Genomic DNA, 19935 nt, shown 5'->3' with positions numbered 1-19935 from the left:
GCATAATAATATAATAATCGATACCATGCATCCCTAAGTTTGTAAAAAACTGTAAAATTAGATGTTTTGTCAAAAAAATATTTACTTTATTCTAACAATAGCAAAATCACCGTAAAGTCGAAGAGTCGCTAATCAATATTTATTTATGCTTAATTAGGGTGCTTTCATTGTATAACTGAAGAAAATTTATCAATGGCACTTAAATTGTAATGCCAGCAGTAAAAATAACTCCGCGTAGGAGGGAAAGCTAAAAATCAATGGAAATAATACTTTCATACAACCTTTCAGACTATCGATCCCCATTCGGCTGTTACTGTGCTAAAAATAACTTGAGCGAAAGTTATTAATGGGAATACGGGAGGTGGGCTCAAGAACCATCATTTGTAGTATTAATAGACATATCCACTTAAAAGAAGCTAGTTCTTTTAATTTTCAGAATATTACAATTATCCAGCATCTAAATTAAAAAAAATTGAATACTAGCGGATAGTCAAATGTGTGTTGAATTAATGTGGCACACACACAAGACGCGTTTCGTTGGCTAGGCTTTAAGCAACAATTGTACGTTTAATACAATAAACCAGTTTTTTCACTGGGAATATACAAGTGGGCAACGCATAACTAACAATTTGATCATTTTCACTTTTTTGTGGGAAACGATTCTTATTATGATGAAATGAAGCATTTCCCACAAAGACGTGAAAATTATCAAATTGTTAGTTTGACCCTTATACTTAGGACCTGTCGAAATGCTTTATGCAAGGCGTTTTGTGTCATGCATGCTATTTAAGGCTGTGCTTTACCGTTGTTCGTAACACCCTCGATCTCGCTCTTTGGCCGCCTAATCCCTTGGGTGAACACGGTCAAATACTTAGTAGTTACGCTCGACAGGAACCTGTCATTCAAAACACACGTGAAAACCGTCCGCGATCGCGCCCTCTTTGTTATGAGCCGGCTCCACCCCCTTCTCAACAAGCATAGCATAGCAAACTCTCCCTTCGTAATAAGGTGAGATTGTACACTACCTGTATCCGCCCAGTCGTGACGTACGCCAGGGTCGCATTCGCTCAGGCAAATCCCGCGCTTATACACCGCCTGCAGGCTCTCCAAAATAGATTCATGCGCAACGCGACGGGTGCCCCGTGGTATCTGCGCAACACTAAACTCCACATAGATTTACGGCTCCCCACAATAGTCCAATTCTTGAAACAGGCATCGAGGAAATACTTCGACTCTGCTCCTCACCACCCTAACCCCCTCGTGGTGGCTGCATCCAACTACTACCCCAACAACAATTTTGCCCAACACTGTCAGACTAATCAAAATTTAGGTGTGCCTTATTCCAGCGTGCCCATGGTCGAGTTTTTGAAATTTGACTAGCCAGAAAAAAGTCGCTATTTAGTTGGTTCTAGTCGCAAAAAACTAGATTTAGTCGGTCCGTCGTTCAAATTATAAGGGTGTTTTACTGTCCACGCTGGGATAAGCATATTTCAGCGGCACCATTTCTCAATCTCGAGAACCACAATACCTAGCTTAGATCTGATTACACTAAAAAAGTCGTGATTTAGTCGGTTCTAGTCGTAAAAAACTAGATTTAGTCGTTACGCTGTTTTGAAGTTATTGAGGTGTTTTACTGTCCACGCTGTAATAAGCTTATTCCGGCGGCACCATAAGAAACTCAAAATGTAAAAACTAGTCAAATTTCAAAAACTCGACCATGGTCAAGCTGGAATAAGGCACACAAAATTTAGCTGGTTCCGGTGGACCCCCTGCAGCTACATTTGTACCATATTCCATATTATTTTTTGTCACGCCAACGTAGACCCCCGCAGTCTTCCGTGGACCCATGGAGGTCCACCTGGACCACTTTGGGAACTAAGGCACTAGAGCATAAACTCCTATTTTATGCAGCCGACATCCAGCATTAACACGAATTTTAAGAGCATCAGATGTGAAAATTATATTTTGCAATTTTTAAATATGGCCGCCATTAAGCTAATAATTTCCGTTCCGCACGCCACCGTACGTATAGGTAGTAAATAAAATAAAAAGTTCAAAATGCAAGGCGTAATGGAAATGAGATAAGTGTTGTTCTCAACCGTCTCTTGGAAGCCATGCCAAAGACAAGTAGGTATTAAGGTAAGGGAAAAAAGAAAAGTCAAACTTCTGGTCTCGAATTAAGGAATTTGCTGTACTATGAATACCAGAATAACGATAACTGGAGGGCAGACCAGAATAACTTAAAAATGTTACTTTCCTAAATTAGCCCAAATCGAACCCGAAACTTCACCAAGCCATAGTACTAATCGCTGTGCCACTGAAGATTGACACTTAATTACCTTATAATAGTAGGAAAATAAAAGACGATACTTTAAGTTAACTTATATTATTTAATTAAGCCTGTGCCTCGGGCAGCGTCGTGATAATATCAGAGTCACCAGGGTCTGTGATGGCCAATGTGCATACTCTGTAGTACTTTCCACATGCAGTGCCAAGCTCAATGTTATTTCCACTGTAGTGGTGGACTCCGGTCTTTGCAAGCAGAGCATAGTACTCAATCTCGGATTTCCTGTAAAAAAAAGTTAAAGTTCTGAGTATAAATGGGTCAATATCCAATAAATCAGAAATGTAAATCACGAATTGTACATACATGAAATATCCTGTCTGACCTTGAAATAAGAGCAGTTTGTTTGACATTTCGATAGCTCCAACAAACACAACGCTATTAACTTAATTTTTGGACCTGTTCTGTTTTTGCTTTGTTTCTTTGTTGCTTTTCTCAAAAAATTCGTTACTTTGTGTTTTTAAATTTGTTGTTTCATAATTTTTTTTTGTACAAAATTCGGGGAGCTTAATATTACTACCTAAACATGGCTGTTCACAAAAATAACAGTAAATGACCAAAAAAGAAAGTTGGTGTAGGGTTCATTGGAGGTATTGATTTATGCACATTAAAAATCTTTTTTATGCTTCAAAATTCATGTTATAGATAAAGTAAAGCTGTAGGTTGCTTTTTATGTTACAGCAAGAGCTTTCAAGTAATAACTTGGATAAGTAAATACTGAAACAACTTTCTCACCTGTCATTGTTCAGCACATGGGCTTAAGACTCAAGACTACTCCATAGGTTTCCCAAATAAATTGTGATGCAATAGAAAAGTTACTGATAGAATCATATAGCAAATAGTGACACCTCTTCAAGTAGGTTTTAAATAGGTTTGTTCACAGTACAACTTTTGATAGTTGATTTAGTCAGATGGTTTAATGCTTCATTCAAATGAAAGTAAAAATAACTGCTCCCGTGGCCACACAGTCACCATGCCGGAGTGCCATGCAGAGATCCCAGGTTTGATTCCCGGGCTGGAAGAAATATTTGTATGACCTACATTTGTTTATCTTGTGAATTTGGGTGTAATTTGTGGTTGTCTGTGTCCATGGCACTCGCGATACCGGGTTTTCCTAGTGCGGGGCTATGTTGAGTGTGTGCGTTATTATTATTAAAAACTGTTCTATTGTCATCACTGTGAGGGAATCCATACTTCTTAGTCCTAAGACTCCATATGCTTCCCTTTGACAAGTAAGTGGGAAACTCTACTTCTCAGTAGTCTCACCTTAACGGGGGAGCGTTCTTGGCGATGATCACCAGCTTGGCCTTGCCCTGGCGAAGGGTCTTCAGGGTCTGTTTGTAGCCCAAACAGTATTTGCCGGATTTCATCACCAGCGCCAGGCGCGAGTTAATAGACTCGATGGTCTTTTTCTGTATTAAAAAAACATGTCACTGAGCATACTTACTTAAATTATTTTTACACGAAACAACCGTCGAACTCTGAAGTACATAACCTCAAAATGTATGAAACGCTCTCAACCTCGTGTAATATGGAATTAGCGAGCCTATCTGGTATCAAGATTGTTATTGGACCTTTTCACGAGAAGTTAATCCAATATTAACATTGAATAACTATGCCAAAAGTCCTTTTTTGAAAGTACTACACGTGTTCGCTTACCTGTTTCTTGGCAGCAACCATTATGGTAAGCCGTTTGGCAGACGACGACTGAAATAATTACAATAACGTTAAAATAAAACCTTGTAAAAATCCTAAATTTTGTAAAAAAAATAAAATTATTTCGAAAAAATACAATACGCACCTCCTACAGAAACGCGAACGAAGAATCGAAAGAATTAGTGACGTGACCACAGAACACTATACTCACAAGGAGGACGTGACACTAAACACGATGTCACTTACAGATTTATGAGCTATAAAACGAAACAGCTCACTGAATGAGTCAAGTCGCAATTGGGTCTCAAAATCATGAAGTATTTTTTTAAACATGGAAAAAAAATGGCGGGTTTTTGTAATTACAGTTGTTGATGCTGCAGCAGCTGACGGATCTATAGCCAATGGTCAACAAATTAATAATAATGGCCTAGCCTAGGATCTTATAAACAATAAAATATATAGGTAATGAATATGTAAAATGAAAACATTATTTTTTTAAATTAAATACAGTAGTACTGAAGATGTCGTTAATTTTTTTTATTTATAAATTTGGCTTGGATACAAGTCCTATGAGCCATGAATTCGTTTAATTATGTTTCTGTAAATATAGCCCCCACAAAGAGGATAGGCAATTTGAGGCGGCGTGCTTGATTTAAAGCACTAGAAATTATGCTCAAGTCTTTGCGTTTAGAGTCGTATTTCCAGTGCTTGAAATCATACTCAAATCCTGACTTGAGCATTGAGTAGAGTTCTGGAATACGACCCTTAATGTTCTAATTAATTTAGAAGTTCTCATGTTAATGAAGGAATAAGGATCTTACACTGAAGACTTAATTGAAGAAAAAGAGAAACTAATGACTCGGCAGCACCTTCGCCTGTTCCATATGGAACGAATGAAAACAAAAAAAATTGATGTGAAATTGACGTGAAAAGTGACAGTGGAGCAGTGTTTGAAAATCTCCTGATTTTACAGGAGATCTCACGTTTTTTAGAAGTGGTTATTATTACAATAGATAATATAATGCATTATTGTTACGCAATGTGTAACTTATCATCGAACAACTGTGTAAAATGCTGTTGTTATACTGTTATTCTGCTATCTGCAGTTGCGATTGCGCGAACAAGCAAGTATGCAATAGACAACAGGCAGTGAGAGAGAAATGGCGCTAATCAAATGATTGGACGATGCTACGATTTGCAAATCTTAGGATTATAATCTATCAATGCACAACATAAAGATCTCTTTCCCATTTTATTGTTATCTATTATTTTATTGCTATAAGTCACATATTAGAAACTACGATTTTGTGCTTTATGCTAATGCAGTAATGTCGATTTTGATATTCGGTATGGACAGGCAGTTATTATCAATAAATTTAAGTACAACTGGTGCTGAAAACAGCCATTTTTATGGTTTATTCGTTAATGATGTAGTCAACAACAACATTACCTTTATAACAGTAGCAGATTTTATTACATACGTCCTGTAATGAGTCAACTCTAGTTACTTTTACATTAACTCGAGCTAACTCGGTTGACCCACCTCGCCCGCGCCTGCCACCGAACCGAATACTTCATTCATACAGCGCGTCGGTGACCTTCAGAGAGTCGCGAACGATGGGCGAGTCGAGTTGTTTAACTCGAGTTACTCCCTCAACGAGTCAACTCGAGCTACTCTATGTGAACTCGAGCTAGTTCGTCGGTTCGGTGACCTTCGGTCACGCTTGATTTTTTTTTTTTTTTTGTGAATGACATTTTGCAGTTGGCCGCTGATGGCCTTTACTGCGCCACCGGAAAAAGGGCGAGCTGAAGGCTCATAACCCCTAAAACAAACTTAAAGCTAAGTAGCGGGCCTGAGGGCGCCCAAGTGGGCACGGACCTCGGCTCAGGGCGCTACTGGAGACTTCCGCCAGAAGGGCGTGCTGTTGGAGAGAATCTACCAGTGTACGTGCTAAAATGAGGGGCTCTACGACCTCGCCGATGAGGACGGTTGGTGCGTGCGGGACGGGACTGACTAGAAATCTGGTTGGCCTTCAAAGTGGCGAGAGTGATAGGGTCGTCAGGGTCGTTGAGGACTTCCCTTGGCCGACGGGTCCTACGTACGCGGTGGGGTTGTTCCCTGAGGGGGTCGTAAGAGGATGCAGCCACAACGAGGGGGTTGGGGTGGTGAGGAGCAGAGTCGAAGTATTTCCTCGACGCCTGTTTCATGAATTGGGCTATTGTGGGGAGCCGTAAATCTATATGGAGGTTAGCGTTGCGCAGGTACCACGGGGCACCTGTCGCGTTGCGCATGAATCTATTTTGGAGAGCCTGCAGGCGGTGTATTAACGCGGGATTTGCCTGAGCGAATGCGACGCTGGCGTACGTCATGATAGGGCGGATGCAGGTCGTGTACAGTCTGACCTTATTGCGAAGGGAGAGTTTACTATGCTTGTTGAGAAGGGGATGAAGCCGGCTCATAACAAAGTGGGCGCGATCGCGGACGGTTTTCACGTGTGCTTTGAATGACAGCTTCCTATCGAGCGTAACTCCTAAGTATTTGACCGTGTTCACCCAGGGGATTAGGCGGTCAAAGAGCGAGATCGGGGTGAGGTTTTGTACCCTACGACTGGATAGGTTACTTCGCGTGAAGAATACCGCCGCGCTTTGGTCGGGATTGACTTCGATTCTCCATCTGCGAAACCACTCGCCTAGGCGTGTGGTGGCAGATTGAAGAGCCGCGGAAACTAACTTGGAGCTGCGCGCCGAATAGTAGAGCGCAGTGCGCAGTGTCGTCGGCAAAGAGGGCGAGATTTACTGCCTGATACTTGGGGATGTCGCAAGTGTACAAGGAGAAAAGGAGAGGCGAGAGGACAGAGCCTTGCGGGACTCCAGCTCTTACGGGGTGAGGGGAGGAGAGTGCGCCCTCAACTCGGTAGCGGAAAGAGCGGTTCGACAAGAAGTCTCGAATGATGTGCACGAGACGATCAGGCACGCCGAGTTTATACAGCTTGTAAAGTAAGCCGTTGTGCCAGACTTTGTCAAAGGCTTTTGCCACATCGAAGAAGAGGGCGCCGGTGGGCATGAAGCGGGGGCGATCGAAGCCTTCGGAGATGTGTTCCACTATCCGGTGCACTTGCTGGACGCATGAGTGCCTAGCTCTGAAACCGAACTGTTCGTCGGGGAGGAGACTGTGAGACATGACGTAGTCTCTGAGGCGGGCGTATAGGATGCGCTCGTAGAGTTTGCCCGTGGTGTTAAGCAGGGAGATGGGACGGTAACTGGAGGGCTCAGATGGAGGTTTCCCGGGCTTGTGAATACCGATGACCACCGCCTCTTTCCACTTTTGCGGAAAGATGCAGTTAGTCAGAGCGGCGTTAAAAATTGCAGTCAGGAGACCGATGAGGGGTGCAGAAAGCTGTTTAAGCACCTTGTTGGAGATACCGTCAGGGCCTGAGGCTTTGCGGGGCTTAAGGTCCTTTATGAGCGATTCTACTTCCTTTGGGGTGACCGGGGGGAGGGGAGGGTCGGAGGGCGGGAGGGTTGCTCTGAGTTCGACCTCGGAGTCCACCTGGAGGAGGTGGGTCGGGTCGACTGGCTCTAGGCTGGGGGAGCACTGGGCTTCGAGGCTGTCGGCCAGGCATTCGGCCTTTTCCTCGTCGTCAAATGCTGGGGTGCGGTTGGGTCGGTTAAGGGGGGGCGTTTGGGCAACTGTGCCGGACTTGAGAGAACGGGTTAGTTGCCAGAAGGCTTGGTGGGTGGGCTCGAGCCCTTCTAGGAGCTTTTCCCATCGACTTTGACGTACCTCGTCCATACGCGTCTTTACGTCCCTCTGTAAAGCCCGCAGGAAACGACGGTTTTCGTCGGTGGGGTAAGAGTCGTAAGCACGAGTGGCTGCGTTCTTTTCCGTTAGAAGGGCACGCACATCCTCCGGTAGGTTCCAGCGACGGTCGTCCGTCGCCGGTGCCGGCCGGGAGCTGTTACAAACGGCGGTTTGTATGTGTCCCTCTAGACGGTCAATAGCACAGTTGGCGTCTACGACTGAAGAGATCTCGTCCGGAATCTGAACTAGGTGTTCAGACTCGAGGAAATTGAGGTCGTGACTCAACTTCCCCCAGTCCAACACCGATTTAACGGGGGCGCAAGGGTCAGGGGGGGCTATGTCCGAACGAGGGGAGAGGTGAAAGAGGACAGGTCGGTGATCCGAAACTAATTCATGAACGACGTGGATTGAGTCTAATCTGAGGTTAATGTTTTTTAAATAAAGCTAAGTCTAGGATGTCGGGGCGGTAATTTACGTTATGCGGATAGTGGGTGGGCTCTAGGGGTGCAATTATATTGAAATGCATGGATTCGGATAGCGTCATGAGGGTGTTACCGCGCGGGTTGGTGGTGTTACAATTCCATGCAGTATTTTTGGCGTTAAGGTCGCCAGTCAGAATTACTGAATCTCCTAGGGACAAGAGGGCTTGCAGGTCTTCGCGAATTAGCGATCGGGAAGTATCAGGTGAAAGATAGGCCGAAATGAGAGTGATCGGTGGGTGGCCGGTGAAGCCGAGCCGACACGCCGATGCTTCGATGTACGTTGTAGGGGGTGGGTCGAGGGGGATGCAGTGAAGTGACCGTTTGTAGTATATAATGGTACCGCCGAGGGGCGAGTTCAATCTATCGTTGCGTACCGCGCAATAGTTGGCAAACATGGGGGTTCGAGCGGAGGGTTTAAGGAAGGTTTCTTGAATTAACAGGACGTCGAGTTGGTGGTCTGTGAGGAAGGTTCGAACTTCCTCGCGTTGGCTTGATAAGCCATCCGCGTTGAAAAAGCCTAGCTTTAATGATCGTGGCTTGACTCTACTCCTACTGGTTAATAAGTCCATTTAGAGGGAGAACGAAGAGGTGGAGAATTTGCTCAGTGATTCTATGAGCGAGCTGAAACGCGACATGGCTTGAAGACGGGCAGTGCCGTTGCCGTCAGTGGCGCGGAGGAGTGTAGCTAGATTTTTAACTTCGAATACGTCGAAGGTGCTAACAAAGTGGCTCACGAGGGCCAGGTCGTCCTTAAGGGAGTGAGTCGCGGGTGGTATCGCGGTGGGTCGATGCGCAGAAGGCGCCGATTGTGCTTTTGCCTTAGGGGCAGCGGAGGCGATGGGGCTAGCCTGCTTCGGAGCGGCGGGCGCAGGGGCGTTGGCGCTGGGGATTGCCCACGGTGATTGGGGCGATAGTGGGGCTGTAAGGGCAGGGCTGATGGCCGGGAAGTCGCGGATGGACATAAGGGGCTGAGGTTGTGCCCTAGTCTGCTGATGGGCCGCAGTGCGCGCCGCCACCTTGTGGTTAGGGCGGGGGGCCTTAGCACAGCCGCGATAGTTCGCGGTGTGGGACTCTCCGCACAGAACACACCGAGGAGGCTCGGTGCACTGGGACCTATCTTTAGGCCTAGGGCAGGCTGAGGTCGCGTGGGGGAGTGCGCATTTAACGCAGCGGGGTTGCGAGCGGCAATTACGGGCCGAGTGCCCGTAAAGTTGACAATTGTGGCATTGCCCGGGCATGCCACGTTTGCGAGGAGGCTCAACGGTTAAGCCGGTGAGTTGGCAACAGGTAGTCAGGTTGAAGACCTTCTTACCTTCGGGTGTGAGGGGGAGGACGGCGAGTACCATGTCGTATGGTTCGCGGTCACGCTTGAGTCGCGGTCGGCCGACCGATCGTGTTCAACTCGGTGAATCGTCGGTTCGAGTTCTACTCGCGACTCGCGGTTGCTCTATCAAACACCGAGTCGAGTTAACTCGAGTTAGCAGTCAAGTCAACTCGAGTAACTCGAGTTGAAACAAATACAACTCATACCATCGCTAACTGAACCTCTGTATATATTTGCCATGCAATCGTGCCCCTTATTGAATACACGATAGACATTCACTACTGGGTTGCCACATGCCTCAAGTAGAGGAGATCAAAACAATCGAATTCAGGATATTCAGTTTTTAATACTGCTACTTGTAGTGATGAAAATTAGATCAATTACAAGTCGCAGAGATGAAGGGCTACGCTTAGAACCGATTCAAGAATCTAAAATAAGTATGTCTATTAATAATATTGTAAAAAATATATAATTTAAAAAAAAATCCACACCTTTTTCTAAGCAATTTGTAACTATTTGTATAAAAATACTTAATTTTGTTTTATTTATTACACGATACGACGTGCAAAATCTTCTGGTTTGTTTCCGGATTTACCCGATTTAACCACTTTTTTTTCTTTGGTTTGGTAACACTTTTGTGATGTGTCAATTTCAATAGTGAGATTGAACATTCAACTTTGAAGATTTTCCAATTCAAGTGCAAACAGTGTTAAAAATACCGTAAAGGATATAAAATACATACCTGAAAACAAAGTCAAATAATAAACATGAGTGGTAAAGTAACCACGAAACCCAAAGCCACGGGACCTTTTGGGAAATTTTATCTGCTAGCGTATAACGGCATACAAAGTTTAGGGTAAGTAATTTAACTTTAATTTTGTGAATGGACTAACATTTAATTGTACTTTGACCTTTGGCCAACTTGTACTATGTAAAACATACTCGACTCTGATTTTTAATATTTATTTTAGACTATTAGTTTTACTGACTTGGTATTTTTTTGTGAATCAATTATTATCAACTTTGACTCACTTTATTATTTACAAGCTCTAGCTTAAATGTTACTGTAAATAATCTATTATTTACAGTCATTACATTATGTGTCAATTCTGAGTACAGTCTTACTTATATATTTAATATCTTGTAAATAAATAAATAACTGTACTGCACTTGCAATTGTTTTGAGATGAGTTTCGGTTTTATTCTTAAAACTTTTAGCTACATCGATGGCTGAAAAGTATGCACTGTGGGTGCTGGATAATTAGGTCCCAGGTTTGATTCATTCATTGTAGGACCAATTTGGGAAATGAACTGGATAGTGCCTTGTATTGAATTCGTTGTTCTAGTACTCGTACAGGGAATTAGTATGAGAGAAGGTAATTGGGTGGTTGTCTGACACATTGTTATTAATAATTGAGTTAAGGCCAGCTTTCTAACGACTATGAAAGCTTGTGCCATTTTGGTGCTGTGGGGTGCATGAAAGGAACCTCCCCGCACTATGTGCTATTCCTTTCCTGTACGTCTCAACAACTCACCTAAGTTACTCGCTTTGCAAGCCCTTTCCCCACAGTGGCAAACATTACAGAATCGAGTTAACGCGCTTATTCTGCACATAAAAAAAGATGCCGTGGCTCTAAGACTTATTTAGATAAGTTCTATCATTTACCAAAATCCTGCTTTATATAAAAGCCTCATAATGACGTTTCTAACCAATGACCCAATGAGGTTGTTAGTAAATTATCTATTTCAAATTACAGATGGTCTTATTTACTGCTGCAAACACTAACACATTTTTTGAATAGAGGCACTTTAGACACATATTGGGATGAAATCAAATGGACTGTTATAATATTTCAAAATGCTGCAGTGTTAGAGGTAAGTGAAATTAGTTATAACTTGAATGGTTAAATTATAGCTATGTATTTATTGTACTTAGTACATAGAACTTAAGCTATTCTTTGATTGCATTCTTAACTTTTATTTATTTATAGCCTTTATTGCTGATTAAGAAGAATAATAAAATATCTGATCCATAAGCTAACTTATATACTGAATTATCGAATACAGAAACATTGTATGACATACTTATTAGTTACTCAAATTTCTATAGTTTTGTTGACTCAGTACCTTCAGCTTGTCCTAAGACATAGGCCTAACATATGAAGCTTTTAAGAACTGGTGATTCACTCTCTGTTTAAGTTCTGGACACATCCCATTGAATAGCTATGCATTTATGATGCAAAAAAGATGCTAAGATATTTGTACATAGAACTTCTACTGACACAATATTGTAAGTTTACATGGTTTTGAAATTGACCTTCTGTATGACTTTAAGCTACTACTACTCATTTGTAAGGCAGGTTTGCCTGACAAGAGTGAGATAAGTTACTCTAAGGGTTTTTTGTAGATAGATATATGTCCACATCTATCATTTACAACAATTATTAAAAGTCATATTATTATGTAGAAACAATAACCAGATGGAGCAATGGATCACTTCCATAGATTTTTTTGTCATTTAAGCACCAAATGTATTACTATAATAGGGTACCTATATATTAAATCTATGGTTGTATTATAATAGGTTAAACATTGTAAACAGGAAATTGTTAATATAAACATGAATCTTATTATATAAGCCTATAAAATGGACAATGTTTACATTGTCCATCAAAAGAATTTGTGATTTAGTGTAGCTGTTATTATATATTTTGTCTGTCACTATTTTCCATGAAATACTAATAACTAATGAGTAATGACTAATAACAGTTTTTAACATAATTTGCATTTTCATACATTTCGTGTGATGCCAATAAGAAAATGTAAATTTTTTTAACTTCACTCTTAGATTTGGTCTGCCTATCCAACATATTTAGATTTAGTAGCAGTAGAGCTCCTGGTGAAAGAGTTTGTCCATCTTAACTATTTCTGCCGCTAAACAGTAATGTGAGTATTACTGCATTTCGAGTTTGAAGGGTAAGAGGGGTGCTGGTGAAATTACAGGCACAAGGGACTTGCCAAGTTATGTCTCAGGGTGACAGGCGCAGTGGCAGTGCCCCTCAGATCTTTGCGATTTCAGGCTCTGAGTGGAACTGCAACTGCTACGGTCCGGCGTTACCACCAAGCGCACGACTTATTCGTCCCGTCACTGGGTATCATAAAAATAAACTTTGATACTTTTAATGATTTGTCTATCACTCCTGATTTTTATATGGAAAACTAACAATAAATAGAGTATGCATGATTTTCTAAATTATATAGATATAGATATTATATTATATTATTATATTAATTATATAGATATTATATAGATATTCAATATAAGTATTTATGGAAATAGTTAAAACTTAAGTAATGGTTACAGATTGGTTATTTTTTTTAGGAAGTTATAAATGTTGCTTCACTCACTAGACTACATGGGTTTGGTATCAGTTTAAGATGTTTTTAGTAACCTGTATTGACGAAATAATTGCATAATAAGTAACAAAGTAATAATAAGTATTAAATAAAATAATAATAAGTTGGCTAACCTTATCCTGGTAGCACTTTTGCCTTTTGTCCTACGGCTGATTTTAGAGGTCAAAGGCTGTAGGAAACTACTAACGATTTAGGTATTAGAAATTATACTGTTGGTTATACATACATAGCACATTCAAGTCAAATTACATTTGGTTAATTATAGTTTTTTCCCTGTTAATGGAGTCGTCCATATACTTACTTCATTAAAATAGCTCTATAATCAATGTATAATGATTATTATTAATAAATTGCGTCACGTGCTTCGAACTAAATTTTAAAAAAACGTGTTTATTGCTAAATGCGTTAGTTAAGAATTAAAAGTGAATGAAGGCCTGTTAGAGAAGGCCTATAAAGAACGAGACTTTAATAATGTTGCTCAGTATTCTAAATTTATACACTGTGTTTTTCAGTTACTTGTTAGTTTAACTTTAATAGACCTCTAAATTTTAGTTCGCTTTACGTGACATCTCCATAGTCTCAGTAAAAATAACTAAATAAGGCACTATGTTACGGATTTTAAAGATTTGTTCCTGATTATAAAGTAGGTATTCAGATATTAGAATTTTATAATAATAATAATTTCCAGACAACCACTTCAAATGCTAGGTCTCGATTTAGTGCACATCCGTCATTCTAACTAGGGAATAATTCCCTATACTATGAGTACCAGAGCAATGAAATTCACTCTGGGACATTTTCCAGAACACACAGACATTTTCATTTCCCAAATTGGTCCTACCGTGAATGGAACCCGGGACCTCCTCATCCAGTACCCACATTGTAAACCCTTGGGCCACCAAGGTCGTTGTTATCGGGGGTAGTTCAAAGTTCCGTAAATACAGTGAGTCTGGACTCAATTCTATTTAATTCAAACCCACCTCGATCTCGGAACTGGCAGTTGTTGTAGCGGCATAGCAGTCGCTAGAAATATTTTTGTACATAATTATTTTATATGGTCTTTTTAGCGGTTTAGTTTTAGATTGAAATTCTAAAATTAAAGGTTCTTGTTTTAGGCGCCTTTTTGTTTATTATTGTCATTGTTTGTTTTCTGTTTGGTTCGTAGCTGCCCATTGTTCAAGATAAATTGTCAGTACATTTATTGTGGTTTTGCTCATTATTCAATAGCACCTGAATCCCACTGACATAGTCCGCTACAACAGTCGTCTTCACAAAGCCACAAATTCACTTGACGCAGGGCCCTTGAAATCGGGTAGTGTAATAAGCGTTTCACGAATGAGTAGTTGTGTGAAAGCAATGTGGCTATTTGTACCAATGAAATGAAGATATTTTTGAATTTTCTACCTCACATTCGCGCACTCGGTAGGATATGAACCTTCAGTCCCAATGGGAATTTGATTTTGAATATATAGTTTATTTCTAGTAGCAGTAGAGCTCCTTGTGAAAGAGTTCATCCCGGGATGTGCTGTCACCTTACCTATTTCTGCCGCCAAGCGGTAATGTGAGCATTGCTGCGTTCCGGTTTTGAAGGGTAAGGGTGCTGATGAAATTACAGGCGCATGGGACTTGTCAACTTATGTCTCATGGTGCGAGTGCAGTGGCTCTGAGTGGCACTGCAACTGTTATAGACGGCGTCTTGCTTAACCTCAGCCGCACGAATTGTTCGTTCCGTCACTTGGTAACGTAAAAAAAAATATAGTCAGCTCTACTGTTCAGAGTCTAGAAGTGTTTTGGCAGCTCTTACCTTTGGTTAAGAGTATTTATCTATTTATTAGCCGAAGACAGACACTAGTTACAATTTTTAAATTGTCATGCATTCTTGAATTTGTTTCAAAGGCATTTATTTGAGTTTAGGTTTTTAAGTCAACAGCTCCATTGTATGGAAATGAAAAATATCGTATAATTGACATTGAACATCAATCGTAAACTAATTTATTTTAAATAATCAGTTTGATGTGGAACTAACGATAAGAATTGTAAACAAACTACAATTTACCACAGCAATTTACATCTAAAATTTACTTTATTACCGCTGAACTAAGGTAACATTTTTTTTTTTTTACTTGGATTAATCGCGCAATACACAGTTTATATCTTTTATTAACATTTTTTATGTACTCTATTGTAATTAAATTCGATTGGAGCAGTTGGCTTCATTTTTACATTTATTATAAAGAAGTTTTGAGGTAAAGTACTAATTAACGAAGGTTTCTCCAGACGGTTGATTTGTCTTTGTGGCATTTCATAGATCGCGTAGTGTTGATGCTGTCCAGGGGGTGTTTGGGAACCTATGGCGTAGATCATCTGCATCGCACGTATAGGGTCCTGACTTCTTTTTTAAATGTAAGATGAACGAGAAAAATTCCAGTCTTATCAAATAGAGCTCTAGCTCGTTTGATAGTTTCTTCGTTGTCAAAATCGTGTCTATAGAAATAATTTTGTTATTGACAGAAATAAGTGAAATCCTGAACGGCCTATGTCGGGGGAATACGGTGGATGAGGTAACATACCCCAAACTAACTAAAATAGTTTTTGACGGCTTTGTAAAGATGTGTGTGGTTTAGCATTTTCATGAAATGCTTATTTCGTTTCTAAATTCCTTTACGACTCACCAGTTCCATAACTTTCCAGAAGAATGCGCGCTAAAATATTATTTTTAAAATGACCGTAGACAGAAGGAAAACGAAGAAGAAGAAGTGGCAAAAAACTGCACGGAGTTTGTGGCCAACAATTTAAAATAGACGAATGTACTAATCACACTGTTCAGTAAATGTGATTAATTAATTGTTTATTACGATTAGGTATTTTGCAACTATATTTACGTTGTTGTACACGGTCTTATCTAGGTATTTGACACAACCCCAGGTGGCTACTGGCTACACCGTTGTCGGGCGTTTATTGGCAGATAGATAAGATAACCTTGACTTCACATAACGTATTCTTATAAAACAGAATGTCCAAGAATTTGCTGACTACAGTAGACTAGTTCATTTTATTATGAAGGTCCTTACACTAACAAGGGAAAGAGATAATCTTTTAAACAGCTGAACAATGTTCATCAAACATAGTTAAGAGTTAAAGTGTAATTTCGAATAAATTACCCTTTATCAGAAGGAAAGTGCCTTAAATACCGTAGATAGAAAATTTTACTGAAAGATGACTTCATTTTAATTTTAAAGACATTTCAAACTGCAATTCAAAGATTTTTAAATAATCGCCAGTCTGAACCGGGAATCGAACCCGCTAAACGTGAAAAAAAAAAACACTTGTAATTTCACTATACTGATCAAAAGCTTTAATCATAAGAATCGTTTTCTTCTAAATTACATGGCATCTTAAATAAAAGGAAGACCATGAAATTTAACATTTAATTTGTAATTTTGTTCAGGAAAATGAACCTGTGATAGATTTAGTTTATAGGAACCTATTATTACATTCTGATATTTCATTGTACGATAAACGCCGCAGCCTGCGTTTCCACCAGAGATCTGCTAGGCAGCTAGGCGGTGTGCGAGCTAAAAATTATTTACTTCATTTTCCTAGCCCCGCTTAGCTCAGCTCTAGTGGAAAAGGGTTAGCGGAGATACAAGCGAGAGATGTTTGCGAGGAATGTGTGCGAAGGATGCGAGCTCGCCGCCATTTCCGCTCACCCCACCACACTGCACCCCACCCGCGCACAGCTGAAAAGAGTCCGCTACTCATCCTCGCACCGCTACATTCCGTTTAACAGCTTCGCTACACATCGTTGCATCGCCTAACTTTTTCGCACAGCTTTGGTGGAACCGTAACCTTACTGTCCATGAACGGGTTAGGGAGTAACCACAATTATCGCATTAAGCCGGTCAGAAAAATCTTTGTCTGTGTAATAAGACCGAAAATGACGTGCGTTTCGCGTCGGCGATCCCAGCGGAAGCTAAACGCGCAGCGTCTTTTTCGCTCTTATTGTATGAACACAAAGGTTTTTCTGACCGGCTCAAGGTGATTCCATGTAGATAAATGTGGTCTCTAAAGACTTGAATTCAACTTTAAGCCGCTTGCGAGTCAAAGTTGATGAAGAAGATTGTAAATTAAACATTTCGTTCCAGGTCTTACACGCCGCTATAGGTCTAGTACCATCAGGAGTGGTGGTAGTACTAATGCAAGTATACTCGCGTGTATTTCTGGTCTGCGGTGCCCTACTCGCTACATACGGCGCGACGGTCAGCCCTGGCTTACCACTTTGCATCCTCGCCTGGTCCATTACTGAGATCATTCGATACGCTTACTATGCCCTCAATATTGTTAACACTGTGCCTCAGGGATTATTGTTTTTAAGGTATGTATATATCAGGAAATGAACTGTTCTTTCGGATTTATTATAATAATAAAATAATAATATATTATTTTTTAAATTTTAAATCAATTTATTTAACAACATTTCAACAGCATTATCAAACAAAATTTTTATGTACTAAAAAATTAAGCTACACTAATAATTAATCTAAAACAATAAGTGGGTATTTAATTAAAAACAGTTAAACCAATTAGTACGTCGAAGCTCATATTCTATCATCGTGTCATGCATTCCACAATTCGCCAAAACCGGTCGGTCACCATTACGCCTCTCTCGGGCCTTTCCCGTTGTGCCATCTAAATCGTGTATATTTGTTTTTTTCAATCAAACCAAATTTCGGACCGTGTCCACGGGACCATGGTATGACATGGCTGTAAAGGGCTCGAAACGTGGATTTGTTTGAAAAACAAATAAACATACTCGATTTAGTTCCGAAAAAATAGTTTCATTTTCTATAATATGTAAGAATCGCGAAAACCTAAGGACTACTACTCGATATGCATATCGACTGTGAACTGGCAATCGGTACTATCTCAATTTTGACAACTTTACAATATAACATCATTGACTTTACAGGTGAAGAAAATAATTGTTTGCGTCATTTACATAGCAACGGTTTATTAAATAAAAATTAAACTAAAACTACGGGTTTTAAATATTTTTATTATACATGTATGTATGTGCACTACGTATTTTTATTTCATAAACCAGATGCTGTATAAATGATTTGTTCTTCATCCTGCAAAGTTGTCAAAATTGAGATAGTACCGGTTGTCAGTTCACAGTCGATATGTCTTTCTGAAAGGGTCTGATTTCCGGAGAAACCAAATCAGATAACCCCAAAATGGTAATACATTCCCATATTAATTAAGGTCGGATTCCCAGTGAAGCCAAATGAACTCTGCGGATTTGAGGATTATTAGTACAATACATTGTCATAGTTTTGAGAAAATGACGCCTAATTACTTTTTTCGTGGTTTAGTTAAAGGATTTATGTCAACTGTTTTTTTTCGACCCTGGAAAGGTAAAACGTCTAACGTGCTTTTGGAAGATATTACAGGAGAGTGATTTAAAGTAATAAAAAAAAAATAACAAAATGGTAGCTGTAATTTTATTTGTGATATAGAAAAGTATTAAGTTTCAGCTGTTCTATATATCAAATTAAATTAGAGTCATGTAATGCAAGTTAGCGTCCAGGGTTTCATTTTTCAATATTCGGAGGTTTCAAATCAATTACTTTATGTTTGTAAATGTAGACGAGACGACAAGCAAAATTTGGCATTAAAATCGCATATTTCGAGTTTTTGTGAGTTGACACTTTATTGCTTATCCATCTGGTAGAACGCACTGGTTGAATGTCTTTGTTTTTAGACTGTGTGGAATCGACGACCCGATGGCCAAACATAAATTAAGTATTTGAAAAAAAAAATGTTGTTCTTCTAGAGATACTAAAATACTTTAAGTAACAAATACGTTTTACCATATTTCTTATATTACAGGTACTCAACATTCCTCGTCTTATACCCAGTTGGCATAACCGGCGAGCTCCTATGCATGTACCATGCACTCCCCGAAATTAATGAGAAGAAATTGTTCACTATTTCAATGCCGAACTCGTGGAACTTCGCATTCAATTATTATTACTTCCTCATTTTCTATATGCTCCTATACATACCACTGTTTCCTGTTCTTTTTGGCCATATGCTGACACAGAGAAGGAAAATGTTGGGCAAAGATGCTAAAAAGACACACTAATGTTAGTCTTAACTATATTTTTACTTTAACCTTCTTATTTCCTGAAATCTCTATAATTTTTATTTCTCACTGCCAATTAATTGACATAAGTAAATAGTTTATTAATTGCTTTTTTCCGTTTTGTTTCTGTACTACGAGAAACTGTATTCAGGGTTATTTGTAACATACTAACAACCACGCGGGACTATATTACTAACATTATGAACAACTACTTTGTTCCATCACTTTTTGCATAATCTCAGTACTGAGTATAAAAAAAACGACCTCTGAAGTTCGTGGAATTACATCTACTTGCCAGGTTTTATTGAAATCGGTTACCGGAAAGTGCGCGAAACCGAATTCATCCCCTAGTTTGCCACCCTTAGAGGTGGAATATTTTCTTCAAATTTAAATGGGACCAATACTCTCAGTATTGGTACTCTCTTTCCAACAAAAAAGAATCATCAAAATCGGTTCACAAATAAAAAAATACAGACGATAACTTCTTCCTTTTTTGAAGTCGGTTAAAACAATGAATTTACCAAAAAAGGATTATTATAAGTTTTTGTTATACTACTATCTGTCACTAGATCTTTAGGTACTTGATAGTAATGTAGTAAGTTTAACCGTGCAAGTGTTCTCTCCGAGAAACTCCGACCCCGCTCCTGCGTTTGCATCGGACAGGTTTTTACGCTAGCGCACTCTTTTGCTACCGCACAGAGTTATCACCGTTTAGAGCGATCTATTTAAATATTTTGATTTATGTCTGAAAATAAAACTTAT

General features: G+C 39.9%; 2 protein-coding genes across 2 annotated transcripts; one reads left to right on the top strand and one right to left on the bottom strand.

Moving 5' to 3' along the window:
* Positions 1–2375: 2375 nt before the first annotated feature.
* Positions 2376–4051, bottom strand: LOC113233011 (60S ribosomal protein L30). Its single transcript, XM_026467945.1, has 3 exons — positions 4004–4051; positions 3611–3756; positions 2376–2569 (listed from the first exon to the last, which is right to left on the bottom strand). Exons 1-3 carry the CDS (start codon positions 4022–4024, stop codon positions 2395–2397), a joined length of 342 nt encoding a protein of 113 aa, XP_026323730.1. The 5' UTR covers positions 4025–4051; the 3' UTR covers positions 2376–2394.
* Positions 4052–10315: 6264 nt separating this feature from the next.
* On the top strand, positions 10316–19528 carry LOC113233106 (very-long-chain (3R)-3-hydroxyacyl-CoA dehydratase hpo-8). The gene is made up of 4 exons (XM_026468089.1): positions 10316–10464; positions 11366–11483; positions 17171–17400; positions 18918–19528. Exons 1-4 carry the CDS (start codon positions 10376–10378, stop codon positions 19171–19173), a joined length of 693 nt encoding a protein of 230 aa, XP_026323874.1. The 5' UTR covers positions 10316–10375; the 3' UTR covers positions 19174–19528.
* Positions 19529–19935: the final 407 nt, after the last annotated feature.

Source organism: Hyposmocoma kahamanoa, unplaced genomic scaffold (assembly GCF_003589595.1).
Source record: "Hyposmocoma kahamanoa isolate Upper Pololo Valley unplaced genomic scaffold, ASM358959v1 78, whole genome shotgun sequence".
Taxonomy (NCBI): domain Eukaryota; kingdom Metazoa; phylum Arthropoda; class Insecta; order Lepidoptera; family Cosmopterigidae; genus Hyposmocoma; species Hyposmocoma kahamanoa.
The sequence above is the reverse complement of the archived record's forward strand: the minus strand, read 5'-3'. Positions and strand labels throughout refer to the sequence as shown.